This window comes from Rhinopithecus roxellana, chromosome 3 (genome assembly GCF_007565055.1).
Source record: "Rhinopithecus roxellana isolate Shanxi Qingling chromosome 3, ASM756505v1, whole genome shotgun sequence".
Classification (NCBI taxonomy): domain Eukaryota; kingdom Metazoa; phylum Chordata; class Mammalia; order Primates; family Cercopithecidae; genus Rhinopithecus; species Rhinopithecus roxellana.
Genome location: NC_044551.1, coordinates 114,303,724 through 114,320,146, shown reverse-complemented (window position 1 = coordinate 114,320,146; position 16,423 = coordinate 114,303,724). Strand labels below are relative to the sequence as shown.

General features: G+C 34.7%; 1 protein-coding gene across 2 annotated transcripts; it reads right to left on the bottom strand.

The window, feature by feature from the left end:
* Window positions 1-240: 240 nt before the first annotated feature.
* LOC104677523 (serine protease inhibitor Kazal-type 6) lies at window positions 241-11,839 on the bottom strand. 2 transcript variants are annotated; one of them, XM_010382574.1, is made up of 5 exons: window positions 11,722-11,821; window positions 11,469-11,602; window positions 8,578-8,600; window positions 1,352-1,467; window positions 241-473 (listed from the first exon to the last, which is right to left on the bottom strand). In XM_010382574.1, exons 2-5 carry the CDS (start codon window positions 11,524-11,526, stop codon window positions 428-430), a joined length of 243 nt encoding a protein of 80 aa, XP_010380876.1. In that variant the 5' UTR covers window positions 11,527-11,602; window positions 11,722-11,821; the 3' UTR covers window positions 241-427. The 2 variants fall into 2 exon arrangements, with proteins under 2 accessions (XP_010380876.1, XP_010380875.1); XM_010382573.2 differs by having other exon boundaries at window positions 11,469-11,839.
* Between the last annotated feature and the right edge of the window lie 4,584 nt (window positions 11,840-16,423).

The following is a 16,423-nucleotide window of genomic DNA, read 5'->3' as shown; positions in this document are numbered from 1 at the left end:
ATAAATGATAGATATTTTAAGTAACTAAGCATAACATATGGTCATGTTGCCAAAATCCTTCATTATAAACCTGGAGATTCTAAGAATAAAAGAAAGGAAGGGATTTTCCCAAGATCTCACAATGACTGGATGGTTAAGTTAGATAAAGAAAATAGGTTTCTTGATCCAAGTTTATCCCAGGTCAATTATTCTCTGTTGTATGCATATATTTTCTTGATCTCAAAGTAAGAACACAGTCAATGCTTTTGCAGAATGTACTTTATTGACAAGTGAATCAAGAGAAATAGACATAGGTTCAGCTCCTCAAGACCCAGGCAGAGTAGGTATGTCTTTATGAGTTGAAAGAATCCACTAGCAAAAGTATAAGCAGAAGTGAGAAAAGAAGGCTGCAAGAGCTGGCAAGTCACCAAGAAACACTGGCTTTCACTCAGCATTTTCCGGGATGCTTTAGGCTAATCTTCCCACCACTTTTCCTACAAAAAAAAAGAAAGACAAATATATATTCAGTGCACTGTCGTAAGTAGTCACCACAGAAGTTCGAAACAGGTTTAACAATGGCACTGTCCATTTAATTATTTTATTCTATAAATTCCATTTATATGATTCAGAAGATGTTAATTAAATGCACTCAGAGGTGACGTCTGGTCAACTGTGGAAAGCATGAATCTTAAACAAATCTCAGAGTTTTCATAAGTGTTAGACTTTTTGGTACCAATTGCTCATTCTCCAAGAGTAAATATGTATACAATTTAAAAAGGTAGAGGTCACAGGAGAGAGAATGACAGAGACTATAGTTCTTTCTGACAGAAGATGTAAGAAGTTGAACCAGATATTCAGGTGTTTGACATTTTAGAGCAAGTGACACATTCAAGCCCTCTCAGTAATATGCATCTATTAATTCAAATCTCATATTACACCACCAACTTTATTCTGAGAAAAGTTTAGTATTAATCAGTCAGATGTGTTATATATATAAGTATAGACATATGTTCATTACGTATTGATTATTGCAAGTTTTAATTAGAAACAAATGAAAACGTTAAAACGTGTCAAAATTATTAAATATAATAAGTTATAATGTATAAGATGTATGAATGTTTTAAAAAACTTCTCTAAGATAATCAAAATTAATAATAAAGCAAAGTGATTAAGATTATGTTTTCAAATAATTTAGTATGTAATGTTTTTGCTGCTTTTGACCCATCTGTTTTCAATCAAATTGCCTGAAGCTTGCTTCTTCAGTCTCTATGGGGAGGTATGGGTGTTTTCTATAATACCTCAAAAAGGTGTCATAGTCTTATTCTAGAAGTTTGCGTTTGCGAGGATCAGCTTTGATGAATATAATACTTACACCATGGCCTTACAGAAGGCACATTTATTGCCATATGTCTGGCCATCAGAGCCACAGTGTGGGTTAGATTCCCGAGTGCAGTAGACCTTGGGGTCCTGAAACTCACCACAGTCAACCTACCAAAGTAAGCAAAGTGACATTGACATCAGTGCATTCTAAGAGATCATCCTTCAGAACAGAAGCTTTAGACAGCAAACTTTAAAAGTCATATATAAATAGTTGTGACATTAAAGCATTCTGAAATACAAAATTGCTCTCCTTATCCGATGTATTCTACTTATCTGCTTAAGTAAAACACATTAAATATACTTGAAACATTTTCTTTGAGTCACAGTTAACTCATTACAAGGAATACAGATGTATTCAGGAGTAAATTAATGATGTAGTCAAGTGCTATATGGGTAAAACTTCTTGCTCCAACATTAAACTATTCCAACTGAGAGTGGTTTTGGGTCATGAAATGACTTTTTAAACATCATATTAATGTGCTCTAACAGCACTCCTTCTGTATTGCTATCAAAACATGGATGGGCCAGACGCGGTGGCTCAGGCCTGTAATCCCAGCACTTTGGGAGGCTAACTCGGGTGGATCACAAGGTCAGGAGATGGAGACCATCCTGGCTAACACGGTGAAACGCCATCTCTACTAAAAATGAAAAAAAAAAAAAAATTAGCCGGGTGTGGTGGCGGGCACCTATAGTCCCAGCTACTCAGGAGACTGAGGCAGGAGAATGGGGTGAACCCGGGAGGCGGAGCTTGCAGTGAGCCGAGATCGCGCCACTGCACTCCAGCCTGGGTGACAGACCAAGACTCCATCAAAAAATAAAAACAAAAACAAAAACAAAACATGGATGAACCTTACAATGGGCACCAGACATCACCTGATGCTTGTTACTTTTCCCTGTGGATGCAATATCCATCCATAAGCTCTTGAAAACAAAATTCTAATGCGTTTATGTATATACACATAAACTAATATATATATGATACATATATATAAAGTATATCTCTAAAGTATATATATACTCTATCCCTAAAGTATATAGTTACTAAATGTATCTACTTATATATATTATAAAATACATATTTGTATACTAAATATATATATATACTTTAGAGATAGAGTCTTGCTGTGTTGCTATATATATACACACATATATATACACACATATATATACACACTCAAACATATATACACATATATATACATATATATATATTTTAGAGACAGAGTCTTCCTATGTTGCCCAGACTAGTCTCAAACTCTTGGCCTCAAGACATCTTCCCGCCTCAGCCTTCCAAGTAACTAAGATTATAGGTGCATCTAACGTCTTTTTATTACCTTACCCTGTTTCAGAGTCTGTGGAATTTGAACTTTTGTGCTTACTACAAACATTTAGTAATGACTGCCTAAGTTGTTGTCTTTAAAATGATTCTAAGGTTGCATTATTGTTAAGAACATATGTTATGCCTGATTAGTAATTATTATTATGGGCTCCATAGTAGGAATGGTAGCACCTGTGCCACTAACATACCCTTTCAACTATAGCTGTTTTTCAAAAGTAGTCTGGAGTTTAAAGATCGTTTTCAACAGAATGTCAACTAAGTCCACATTTGGTATGTAAATAACATTTGAGCCATTATTTCAAGAATAATGACAATAAGCAATAGTTAAGCTGAACCCCTCCAAATATATCTGTGTGGAATGAAGTGACATTTACATATGGAGAGAGGAAACTTGCTTTATCTCTATCCTAGTTCCACTAAAATGATACTGTCTTGTGTTTATCAATTGCTTCATAATATTCAAGCTACTTTCACATAGATTATTCTCAGTTGAGCCTAGTACAACTGAACCCATACCCAAGTATTTTCTTCCTCTGCCCCATGGAAGAATACTAGGAAGAGCAAAGCATTTCAATAAATGAAAGCAAATCAATCAAGTGGAATATGAACAAACTTCCATAGAACAGATAAATATCATACTCTTAAATTTTAGTGGCCTTCGATGATCTCTGAAATAAGCTGAGAATCATGTTTCAGAACCTGTTCTGCCATCAACTGTCTGTGTTATCTTGAACAAAGGACTCGATGCCTGCACCTCAATTTTCTTAACCAAAAAACAGCAAACAAAGAACACATGTCATACCTCATTTTCAGATTCCCAAGGTTTTTATAAGGATCAAATGCGGTCATATAAAAGTCGTAAAGAGTTCATACGGAATATTTGAAATAGTTCTGGATTAGGAGTGTAGAAAGTAACCTTATTACAGGTCTACGCTAACTACAGTAGCTCTAAAAGATCTCTGTAACTCATAGAAAATGGTCAACACCATGAGATTAAACAGTATCTGGGGACTCTTCTAACTTTGATGGTTCAAGATTTACCAGTGAATACTTTCCGTGATGTGTTTTAAATAAAGCTCTTATGTCCTTAACTACGGCTGGGTGAGAGAAATAGCAACTTTTACCCAAATACTTCCTCCTTTAATTTTAGAGAGCCCTCTAAACTCACTGTGTGAGACATTTTAACATGGTGGCTGGGCAGGAAACGACCACTCTCTGTGGGCCCCAGGGGTTGAAGAAGGTGCAGAATGCTTCTGGAAATTTGAGCTTATATGGTCATTCAGTCAACTAAAGACTCAGGATTATTCATACTTAAGTCTAGCATTTTAGGTTTACAAATAAAACCAATGAAAATTTGCAATCACACAAATGTGGACTTGGGATATAGGATGGCATCTCTTCTTCCTATTACTGATAAACACTACCTATGTGGTTAAATTATTTCCATTCTTTACCACATCTGTTTTCCAAATTGCTGCCAAACTTGGCTTCCTCTCACACTTATTTCCCTCCCCTTTCTACTCTATTGAAACTGCTCTCAAAAATACAGAATACATCTATTGGTTGTTTTAAAACTTTCATGATTTCCTTATGATATGTGCTACTCTTCATCACTCCCACCTTTTTCAAACTCTTTCCAGACTTTCATTACATGTCAGTTCTCTGGTTCTCTGTTTCTTCTCTCTCTTGCTGTCTTTTCTTTTTTCTTCCTGGGTATTAATTATGGTCATTTCCTACATAGTTTAATATACTTGGTTTTCTCTTCCTAATGACGTATACTTTCCCATATGGTACTGAAAAATTCCAGACTTTTTTTTTTTATTGATTTTTTATAAACATCTCAAACTCTAACTCTCAATTGTCAAAAAAAAATATATGTATATCCTTTTACTCAATAATTTCATTCATACTTAAGACATTTATGTGCAAAATACAACTGTTTCCTTCCAAACTAGTTTTGTATTCTATTTTTTCCATTTTTCATGATCGCAGCATTTTTCAAATTCTCAGATTGAAACACTGCCATTTATTTTCCCTTGTGTTACCTTCTGCATTGCTTTACTTCATTTTCTTTTCCAGTTCCAAATTTACTGCCTATACCAGTCCTCAACATTTCTTGTCTGAACCAATAAAATAAGTTTTTATCTCCTTAACTTTGGCTGGGCGAGAGAAACAGCTACTTTTGCCCAAATACTTCCTCCTTTAATTTTAGACAGCCTCTAAACTCACTGTGTGAGACATTTTAACATGGTGTCTCTTCCTCCTTTGCCTCCTAATTTCAAATTCTTCCTGCATGTGGACACAAGTTACCTTATTTGAAACTAATATACTTATCATATCATTTGCTTAAGTGAGACTAGTATTCACTAGCTTATATTTACTTAAGAAATTGTACTGTTCAAAGCTCTTTCAAGTGCACTACACAATGACCCTCTATTGTTGATTAAAAGCAGTACGCAGCCACGGAAAGCTCACTCCGTATTGAGTCAGAAGTCTTCAAGTGTGGACTTCACAGCTTTACTGCTGTTGGTAGACGTAAGTCAGCTAGACCTCATTTCTGAGGCTTTAGTTTTTCAATTTGTAATTAAGTTATAGGTACTAGATGCCATTCCCAAATTGTATTTAGACATTTTGCTAGTTTATTAATTTTAAGCAAAATCAAGCTAATTAGGAAAAATACAAAACTCCAAACTCATTAGAGTCATGGAGCATTGCTTTACCAATGATATGAAAATTCACCAGTTCTTATCTTAAAATACAAGCAAAAATAAATTTAAGTATTTCAAAAAGTATTGTAACAGAAAATCGTTGTCAATCATTGCTTTTTAAAGGCTTGTTCTGTTCATTCCAATTCGGACTATTCATCTAAACGGCTCTTTAAGGATATGGTTCCCAAATACAGAGCCTGATAGGAAAATATAAAAATATTAAAGGCAATGCGGTAATATGAAATATTAAAGGCAATACATTCAAAAAGCAAAATGTATTCAGTCAAAGGACTATCTTTATTCTGAAAATATGTCTTTTAAACATTTTGGTGCTATACAGGAAATTACTTAATGAAACGCTAGTGATGATAAATAGTAGTTTTATTTTACTCTTATAGTTATTATTGTGCTGTTTAATCTAGCTCCTTGGCAAATTAAAGAGTTGTACGCATATTAGTCATTTACATTTACAGGGAAAATTTTACTGGACTATGATTTCCAAAAGTCTGGCAACATGATTTTGTTTAGCTTGAATAATCTTTTCAAATGAATGTGATATTTTTTAAAGTCCATAATTCAGACTGCTAACTATAATTTCCTGTCAGATGTCTCATCATGTAGAGAATTCTTGGCATGAGAAGAATGACTTGAGTGTTGGAGGAAATCTTACTTCCTTTTGTTCTGGCTGGATCAGGCTTGTGCAAGCACGCTCCTAATGATAGTTTCAATGTCTTCTGCTGACATTGAAACTTCCACCCTCCCTCCAGGCATGGAAAAGAGAAATGGCAGCCTCAGTGCCATTTAAAAGTATAGGAACTTCCCTGTCATTTATATTTGAGTGGAGAAGAGACAGCAGCTTTGACAGGACAGGCTTGGTTGATAACAATTCAGAGAGTTAGGGCAGGAAGGGGTTTTAGAGATCATTGAATTCAAACCTTCATCTTAGTGATGTGGAAACAAAGGCAATGAGAAGGGAAACAACATTTTTCAAGTCATACAGCAAGTAAGTATGAATGAGGACTCCACTCATCTGTACTATCTGACTCCAGAGTCAATGATTCCCAATACAGCTTGCCTCCTCTTACCTAGAGAAAAATACTCAGTTTTCTTATGTATAAATGCCATCTGGATAGTTATTTAAAATGCAGACTCAAACTCCCTACCTTTCTGATTATTATTCAATGTCTTGCATGATACCTGGGGATCTGTATATTTAGTAAGTAATCCAGGTGATCATGAAGCAAGCAAACCATAAACTTTGGCCCTTCTCAAGCATAAAATCAGTAAGTAGTAAAATTTAAATAGACTTTAGCAAACACTCTGCCGTGGCACAATCTTGGCTCACTGCAGCTCCACCTCCCAGGCTCAGGGGATTCTCCTGCCTTAGCCTCCCAAGTAGCTGGGACTGCAGGTGCTCCACCACGCCTGGCTAATTTTTGTATCTTTAGTAGAGACAGGGTTTCACCATGTTAGCCAGGCTGGTCTCTAACTCCTGGCCTCAGGTGATCCACCCACCTTGGCCTCCTCAAGTGCTGGGATTGCAGGCATGAGGCACCGTGCCCAGCACTTCAGTAGGTTTTAAAGAGCCCCCAGCCCTCCTTCTCCCCTTTTGGGTCTGACCAGCTATACTGCTTCATCTCTTCCAGCCACACACCCCACCCACCAAGTACTGCACAGGGACCCCCTACCCAGGGTCCCTACTCCGTGAGATAATGTGAAAAATGTCTGTGGACCAAATGCAATAAAACCTCTGTTTGTAAGAAAAAAAAAAAAATCTGAGAAATCAAGCTTCAAAGAAGGGAAGTAAGGTGTGCGTTAATGAGAAAACTAGGATTAAATTCTATATTTCTTAATCCTATGAGTAATGGTTTTACTGTATTTTACTACCTAATGAGATATGAAATGTGTTGGCTGGATGTTGTATCCTTTCCTTGGGTGTTTGTTTTCACATTTAGTATAGACCATACTATCATGCTTATTTAAACATAATAATACAACTTTAAGGTAAACAGTTTCATATGACAATGCCAACACACATGTGTGCATGTGTTAGACATACACGTAAGTGCACATGCATGTACATGCACACACACACACAAATGCATCATCACTTGTAAGATGCATCCTAATTTCTGAGATGCTAAAATTGAAAAGAAAAACAGTCTTATATAATGCAGTGGGTACATTAGGGTTGGAAAATATTTCCAATGACTTTGCCAACTCCAATCAGTTAGCGGTAGTGTCCAGAAATTTTCATGTCAAAGATATAACAAGGCACACCAAGGCTAAACAATAACTAGTGCCAAAACCAAGTAGAAATGCTTAATATGGACAAAGGAACAGGATTGGCAGAACAAATAGTATTTGTGTTGTCCTTTGACAGTTAAAATGAAAAAGAAAGACACTGGTGAACGAATTTGGGGGAAAAAAATCCAACGATGAAGATAACTTGTGCTCATTCCAATTTTCAAACCAAATTTTATTAAAATCTGAGTGAATCAGTCTGTGTGTCCTCAATACAGAGCAATAAGCTAGTGTCTTGTCTACTTTCAGTTCTTATTCCTGAAAAAAGAAATAATAACCTATATCCTAACTTCTTCAGAGGATGTTAATTTTTAATCAATAACTAATATACATATAGCCTTTTATGGCTTGCCAAATACTTTCACACTGTTTACATAATTTAAATAAAATTGCAATTCCATGAAGTGATCAGAGGATGTTAATTTTTAATCAATAACTAATACACATATAGCCTTTTATGGCTTGCCAAATACTTTCACACTGTTTACATAATTTAAATAAAATTGCAATTCCATGAAGTGAAAAATACTATCTTTTTCTATAGTTGTGGAACTTGCAGCTCGGAGAAGTTGAGTAACTTCCCCAAGATCACATAGTGAAATCAATGATAGAGCATGAATTTTATCCCAGATACATCCTATTTTTATGTATATTTATTCTTCCCTAAAAAAGTATGAGAGTGTGTGGTTAGGTTCTTTTAAACTGACAAGAGTTTAGTTAAAGAATAATCATTTCTGCTGGTGCCTGCCTAAGGTTTGCCTGCTCATTGTTTTTGCTCTGTTAACCATAGACAAATTTCTTTTTGGCCAGTGAAGATCTAGCCAAGCACCACCCAGGCAGAAAGAAGAGATAAAAATAGGCACTGACCTGTCCTCCCTGACTGAAGACACCTGGAAAAAAAAAAGCACAAAATTCAAACATTGTAATTCATTGATGTGCAAAAAGTGAAATTTTCAACATTAGGAAATTCCTAATATCTATTCCTGGTACTTGGCTATCATGGCATGTTTTTTTGTTTTACTTTTCTTTTCTTTTCTTTTCTTTTCTTTTCTTCTTCTTCTTTTGTTTTTAATCTGCTCACTTCTTAAGAAGGTCATATAAAGACATGAACCATGAGGAGGTAACAATTGTTGGAGGTTAGGGTGGGTTAGAAAAAAAGTGGATTAAGGATCTGGCAATTCATGTTACAGTCCTGGCCCAGGCACTAATTTACTATGGAAATGACCTTATCATCACTGGTCTCACTTTGAAGAAGTTGAATTGGAAAGTATCCTCTATCTTTGACATTTCAAGGTTCATTTCATGCAGTTCCTTCCAAAAGCCTTTGCCACAGACATTTGGGAAAGAGATGAAGCTTGTAGTTTGTTCTTTGAGTTTGAAATTGCTCAACTTCTAAAACTTGGCCCAAATGTAAACTGGTAAGGAACAACTCATTCATTCTTGTGACTTATTTCTCCTTTTACATCTCTCTAAATTCTTAAAAAGGGAAAAGATCCCATATATATGTAGTCTTGTTTCTCTCCCTTTTCCTTACTCTTAATATTGTATGTGTAATTTTAGTTTATGACTAATTAGTTCAGTGGTTTAAAATACTTAAATAATAAAATCCCTCAGTCCAGTCTTGGAATGGGCTGCTGAGTTTTGATCTGTAGCCATTCCTATGGGACACCTTTCCCAATCCTTCTCCATGTAAGCCCAAGGGCACCACAATGAGAGAGAGTGTGGATTAGCACAATCTATCTCCAATGATGGTCAACACCTATGGGATAACAACTGGAAATTCCTTGAAGCACAATCTCTAATAATAAAGATAAGGAGAAAACAAGTTGTTGTTTTTTAATTTGAAGGAAGGTTACTGTTCATTTTTTCAGCAGTGATTACCAGCCTCATTGATTTGTAACTAGCAATATGGGTGATTATTAAAATGACAAATTCTTAGGGCAATCACTTAAAAATTCTATTATATAAAATCAGAGAGTTCCTGGACAGTCTATATTTTTTAGACTCTAAGTGGTTTTTATAGCCAGGGACAATTTATTATTATAATTTTCAGTCAATTCTCTACTGTACAAATCCGTCATCAAAAGAGGAGAGATTTGCCTAATGTCTCATACGTAGGAAGTGGCAAGGCAGAAAAAGGATTAATATTCACAATGACGGAATCCAATTTAGTACTCTTTTTATTAAATTTTATTATGGCAATAATGTTAATAGACATTTGTTAAACATGCACTATACCCCATCTACTATGTTAAGCATTATACATGCCTTTATCTCATTTAATTCTCCATACAGAGATAGTCCTTTATGTGTTTATTTTACATATGAGTGAAACAAACATCAGAAAGGTCACAAAGCTATATAATGAAAGTGCCAGGGCTAAAATTCACTTTGGCCCTTAGGCACTATGGCCTCCCAAATACTATCTTATATGTCTGTGAAGCATCCTTGCTTTGGTAAATTGTGTTAGTCAACCAGATCCTGTTAAAGATCAGTTCACCTTTGTAAAGAGAAGAAAAGGGAATAACAATTGATTTCTGAGACTATCTTTGCAACTAAACTTTACATAGTCAGATCTATATTTTTCTGCCATCTCAGCTGATTGAACTACCCATCAAGGTTATTTGGCTTTAGTTGTCAAGTTTACTCCATAATATCGCAGGAATCCTTTATCCTTTTTTTTGTATTTCTAAGTGTATTTGTTTATGTAATTATGACCAGATACAGTGAACATTGGCTTCTCTCTCAACTAAATCTCATTGATTTTTTTTTTTACTTGTACAGCCATTTAAGATCTTGCATAGTAGTAAAATTCATCTGCTACTGTCACATAAATGATACATAAGATATGGAAGGTCCCAGGGCTTAGTTTTATTTCTAGTATTTTACAAATGAGAAAATATCTCAGAGAATTATGATATTTCTTTAAGTGACACAGGCCATTAACAGAAGAGATGAAACTAGGTCTTGGATCTAAAAACTAGCATTTGCTTTGTCTTCTACAATGTGAAAGAGTAGAAGAATAAGGAAGGAAAGAAACAGCTTATGATTGACCTGTTCATTCAATGCTTCTGTCATGAAAAACATAACCTTGAAGTATGATTGTGCTTTGGCCACTAAAGTGGCCAAAGATATTCTCCTTCTTGAAGATTATTTAGCTCACCAGAAACATATGTTTCTGCATTCCAAGGTTCAATTACATATTTTCAAAGATTTTCTCATTGAGTTTCCGTTTTCCCCATTGTCTTAATTTTAATTATTTGAATTTATTTGTAATGATAACTAAGGGGAGGAAAATATTCCTTTATTCTGGAAAGCAAAACCAATATTTAATGCAATTATGCATCCTCCAGTCTAGTTTTATGGAACAAACATCAAATGTGATGCCAAGAGAATCTGATTCAAATTCCAAATTCTAACTACTGGTTGCAAGTCTTTTGCTAATTTTCTCAATTTCTCTGTTCCACAGTTTCTTATATGAATAGCAGAGACAGAAATGCATTATTATGAGTCTCGGAGACAATACATAAAATCCCTTGGTACATGCCTAGAATATGGTATATACTCAACAAATAACAGTAATTTTTGTAATTATTACCATAATCATTGTCGTCATCACAATCATTATCATCATTACAATAATCTCTCGGAATTGGTCTTTCACATCAAAATCATTAGGATTTTGAAATATGATAAACAGCTACTCATCATATCCAGTTCAGTATAAACATGGGATCTTAATTTAAGAAAAAACTTACCTGATAAAAAGCAGAAAAGAGCCAGAGAGAGGAGCAGAAAGATACCTGACAGCTTCATTGTGCCAGTTGGCTTACTCAGATCAAGGCTGCTTTGTCCAGCTCAGGTTCTCTGTCAAGACAATTCCCAGAAAGCCCTAAAATACATTCAGACCACATGAGTCCTATGCAGTTTATTGGGACCTGTCAACACTTTAAATAAATGCTTCATGCTCCCCATCAGTCTTAAAAATTGGGACAATTATGTGAGTCGCACCTCAGATCTTATTAACAGAGGATGTCATTTTCTCCTGGTAGCCTACATTTTCCTAACAACCAATACATCCTTCCGGTTCTTCTCTCTAAGGTTTCCCTACATTATGGGGATGATTCACTGGTTGAGCTCCACTTGATTCTTCTATTTCTTGCAGACAGGTCCTTCATGTCTGTGGTCCAAGTGAGTAACCATAGGATAATGGAATCTTGGGTGTAACTTGGATTTTTAGAGTCCAAATCATCCAAGGTGTACCTAAAGGAGATAGATAGTCCACATTGTAGCCAGAAATGCATTAGAAGAAGCATTTTCTGAGCAGAAATCAGCTTATTAATTTTCAAATCATTATTGCAGTCAAATGCCAGTGGTTGTCCAGTTTTGAGTCAAAATAAATAAGGGAGTCAATTATTTGATTTAATTTGTAACAAAAATTTATTTTTTAAAGTTACTGAATTGATTTTTTTTTTTTTTTTTTTTTTTTTTTTTTTTTTTTTTTTTGAGATGGAGTCTTCTCTCTTGCCCAGGCTGGAGTGAAGTGATGCGATCTTGGCTTACGGCAGCCTCTGCCTCCTGGGTTCAAGCGATTCTTCTCCTTCCTCAGCCTCCCGAGTACCTAGGACTACAGGTGCCTGCCACCATGCCCAGCTAATTTTTTTATTCTTAGTAGAGACGGGCTTTCACCGTTTCGTGAAACCGTTTGTGGCCAGGCTGGTCTCGAACTCCTGACCTCATGATCCGCCTGCCTCAGCCTTCCAAAGTGTTGGGATTACAAGCGTGAGCCACAGTGCCCAGCCTGAATTGAATTTTTGAAATGAGCAATATATTTCCATTTTTTATCCGAAAGTAAAAGAAGTAGTCATAAAGACCTTTATAATCTTCAGTACTTGAAAATATACTTTTCATATAAAAGTTAGATGAATAGCATTAACTCTCATGTCCACTTTAATTGCAAGATAGATCAAAGAGTGTGATGCCATAACCTCCTTTCAGGAAACAACAACAGAAAAGAATGGTTGTAGTGATAATGAGAACGTCTGCCTCAAATCATAAACTGCTATTTAAAATATCATGAAGGAAATTATCTTAAAGTCCTTTACAGAAAGATGTAGGTTAGATGTTAAAAGTATTCAAAGACACTACTGAAAAACCTTAAAAACTGTATTTAAAATTTTCTTGAACCCTTTATGGGAAGAGGAGTCAAAATATCTAGAAAAACAGAATATATGGAAAATTGCTTAAGTCATGACCTTTAAAAACAACAGTTGTACAATTTAACCACTTGTGATCTTTAAGTAAGTTTTCTTATTAATATGAGATAATATAAAGATCAGTTCTTAAAACTAAAGCACTGCATAGCTTGGTTTTAGGTACTGCTGTGACCTTCCTCCCTCTTTCCATTCTACTTCCTATGTTTCTTCCTCCTTTGACCACCATTTTTTCTCCTTCTGTGACTAGAATGTACAGAATTAGTCTAATCATAATCTTATGTCAAAAAGTAGCAAAAGTTTGAAAGCATCAAAAAATAATAATAAAAAAAAACAAGGTAACAGTGGTAGTCGATGATATGCCATCATTAAATTCATGGTGACATTTCTAAACTTCCTGTTTAAACTTCTTCCTCTCTGCCTAGAGTTTCATTTTTGGTCCTTCTTCTCGTATTCACCTCTAAACTCTCAGTCACTGTTCACCTAAATATTACTATCTCCCTATCTTCCAGTCTTTCCTTCCCTGCTTTCCTCTGATCTTCAAGAGTTTTTCTTTAATAGGCTTTTTTTTATGTAGAATTGTTCTTATTTAGAATGATTCTATCCTCCTTTTCTGAATGTTTTCAATTCTCTATCCTCAACACTTACACTACCTACCACAAAAATGTTTAGAAACATGAAAGCACAAATTAAACATTGGCTCTGGATGAGCATAGGGAAGGAAATATTATATCATATATATATATATATATATATATATATATATATATATATACACACACACACACATAGTTTAAGAAATAATCTGGTCCCTAATGATTGAATCATCCTTTTTGTTAGGTTTCTGAGGCCATATGAAAGTTTTTGGTTTTGTTTTAATACAATCTAAAGGAAAAAGTAAGAAACATTCTCTGGGAAATCACATAATTGACTCTTTAAATAGGAAGTTGAAATACTAGAAATTAATGAATTATAGGCAATTATTCACAGACTGTATACAATTATAGTCTTTTGGCTGCATGGTAAGTAAAAGACAGCAGTTTTAATTTTGTTTTATTTAATAACCTGAAGAAAAACAGGAAAAGTTTTAAAAATCTTAACATTTAAGAATAAGTAAACGTCAATATACTCAATCAGGCAAAAGCAAAAAAGAAACAGGAAAACTAAAAGAAAGGGAGATGTGAGAGAATTCAGCAGAAGTCATGGCTCTTATACAGACGTGCTAGAATGCAGTCCCAACATACATACAGTGGTCTTCCAAAATATAGCTATGCATACATTATTATGTAAAGTCACAGACCCTATAAGAATGTATTTTCAATGTAAAATTTATTATACTATATTATTAATTTTTAAATCATTATTGCAGTCAAATGCCAATGTAAAATTTATTATATAAACATTATACATTTACTAAAATATTACTATTCATGGTAGTATATAAAATCATCTGCATTTTATTTAATAAACATGCAAAGGACTTTAAGGTAAATTTTAATTCTATCATTTTTGCTGCCAACTATATATATAATATTATTTCATTTATTGAAATGCAGCTCCATTACTTTCAGAATGCTTAGCTCTGAGTCCAAGGAGATATATATATATCTGTGCCTGTGTGTTTTAACATTGTACTTGTTCATATAAATTTTCCTTTTGCCAATATTGTTTACATATAGTAAAATGTATTATTTTGAAATGTCACTTCTCAGACAGCTATGTACTCTATTTTCTCTCAAACCTTTGAACCCTTCCACCATTTGGCATAGGGCATGAGAGAGAGGTTTTTCTTTTTTAATAAAAAAAAGGACAGCCATCACCTTAATCCAAAAATGTACTAATTAAGGAAGTCAGTGCTTGCCATTAAATTATAAAGTGGTCTTTGTTAACATCCTTAGTCATACAATAGACTAAAGTCAAGAATTTTTTATTTGTAACAATCCAGTCTTTATTCAGAGTGAAGATTGTTTTTCTTAGAACGTCCATTGGATCACATAGGAAAGATGACAAATATTTCCTAGGACTAAGAGGAGGGATTCGGGAAGAGAAGGAAAAGGGGGTTTTCGAACTTAGACCTCATTGTCCTGGTTTAGTTCAAATCCCTTGGCTTTTGGAGGCATCTAAAGCATTATTCGGCTTATCGTGGGTGAAACAGAGTGGGCAGTATCGAGGAAGATATCCAGGTATTTGGACTTTATAGCAGTCTTACAGGGGTCTGCCATGCTCCAACGAAGATCAGAAAAAGCAGCTGAAATTCATAGTTCCCAAGATAGTTAAGTGCCGAGGTGGCTCATGAACAAGTGAACAAGAACGGTTTTTATTTCAGAACAAGGGGCTTTGAGTTAAGAGACATTACAGTTGATAGCTTGATGGGGGGAATCACATAACTCCCCAGAGTGTACTAACACATCAAACAGATAACAGGGAGCTGGGGAATGGAGACCCAGGTCCTCTATGATACAGTGACCATAGGAGTCATATTACACTGCAAAAATTCCTGGAGAGAGAGAAGTCAATATTCAGGGACCAATTGGTAAGAAATACCTCACCAGGTGCCAATGTCATGCAAATGTCATGAAGTTACGTAAGCTTTGTCCTGGATTCGAATGTTATCTTTGGGGAGGAAAAAAAGGGGAATAAAAAGGGAGAACCGGAGAGATACACTAAATATGTAAAATGTGAGTGTTTAGTGGGAGAGATTTTATTTTTTTCAATGTGGTATCCATTGTACGTTCAACTATGCTTAGCAATTAATAGCCATTCAGAAAATGTTTGTTGAATGACTGAGGTTGAAATACCTTTAATTAATAAGATATTTTCTGATATTACATTGACATGAAGATAGCAATTAAACATTTTAATTTTTGACACTTGCAAATCTTAGCTTATATAAAATTTGACCTACTCTTCTTGATGGATTAGATTCAATTATTATTAATGTTTTGTCAGAATAAAACAAAACATAGACTCTTTGTCATCTTGAAAAACATTTACGCCAATCTTCCAGTCAATATTTTAAAATGACCTAAAGTTCTACTGAGAAATACACATTATGGTTCTGTGATAGATTAGAATGAACACAGACTTTGAGTCCAGATAGACAAGGGATGTGCATTCTACTTCTGCCAAATCTCTATGATATGGGAGATGTTAATTAACCTTTCTGAGTTTTAGTATTCTTAACAAGAGTAGGTTTCTGGGTTATTTTCATACATCATATGCCAATTTCACTGACATTCTTTGATTATAAACACTTTTAGTTTTTTGACTAAACTTTGCATTCAGTCCCTCAAGATTGCTTAGGCCTGACCATGACTTCACATTAGCAATAATTTCCACCTTTATATCAACTGAAAATTAAATAAGCATGGCTTCTTGGTTATCATCTATGTCACTGCAAAAGTGCTGAACAAAGCAAACTCAAAAGATATTTCACCAACTTGTTTCCAAGGTTATTCTACTGAAATCAATATTCATATATCTTATGGTATGGTACCAAG

What these genes read in the sequence shown, in the direction of transcription:
- LOC104677523 (XM_010382573.2), bottom strand. Translation starts at nt 11,526, where the DNA reads ATGAAGCTGTCAGGTATCTTTCTGCTCCTCTCTCTGGCTCTTTTCTGC. An exon ending in TCTTTTCTGCTTTTTATCAG is followed by an intron (nt 8,601 to 11,468) that starts GTAAGTTTTTTC and finishes TTTTTTTTCCAG; the next exon opens with GTGTCTTCAGTCAGGGAGGA. An exon ending in TCTTCAGTCAGGGAGGACAG is followed by an intron (nt 1,468 to 8,577) that starts GTCAGTGCCTAT and finishes TTACTTTGGTAG; the next exon opens with GTTGACTGTGGTGAGTTTCA.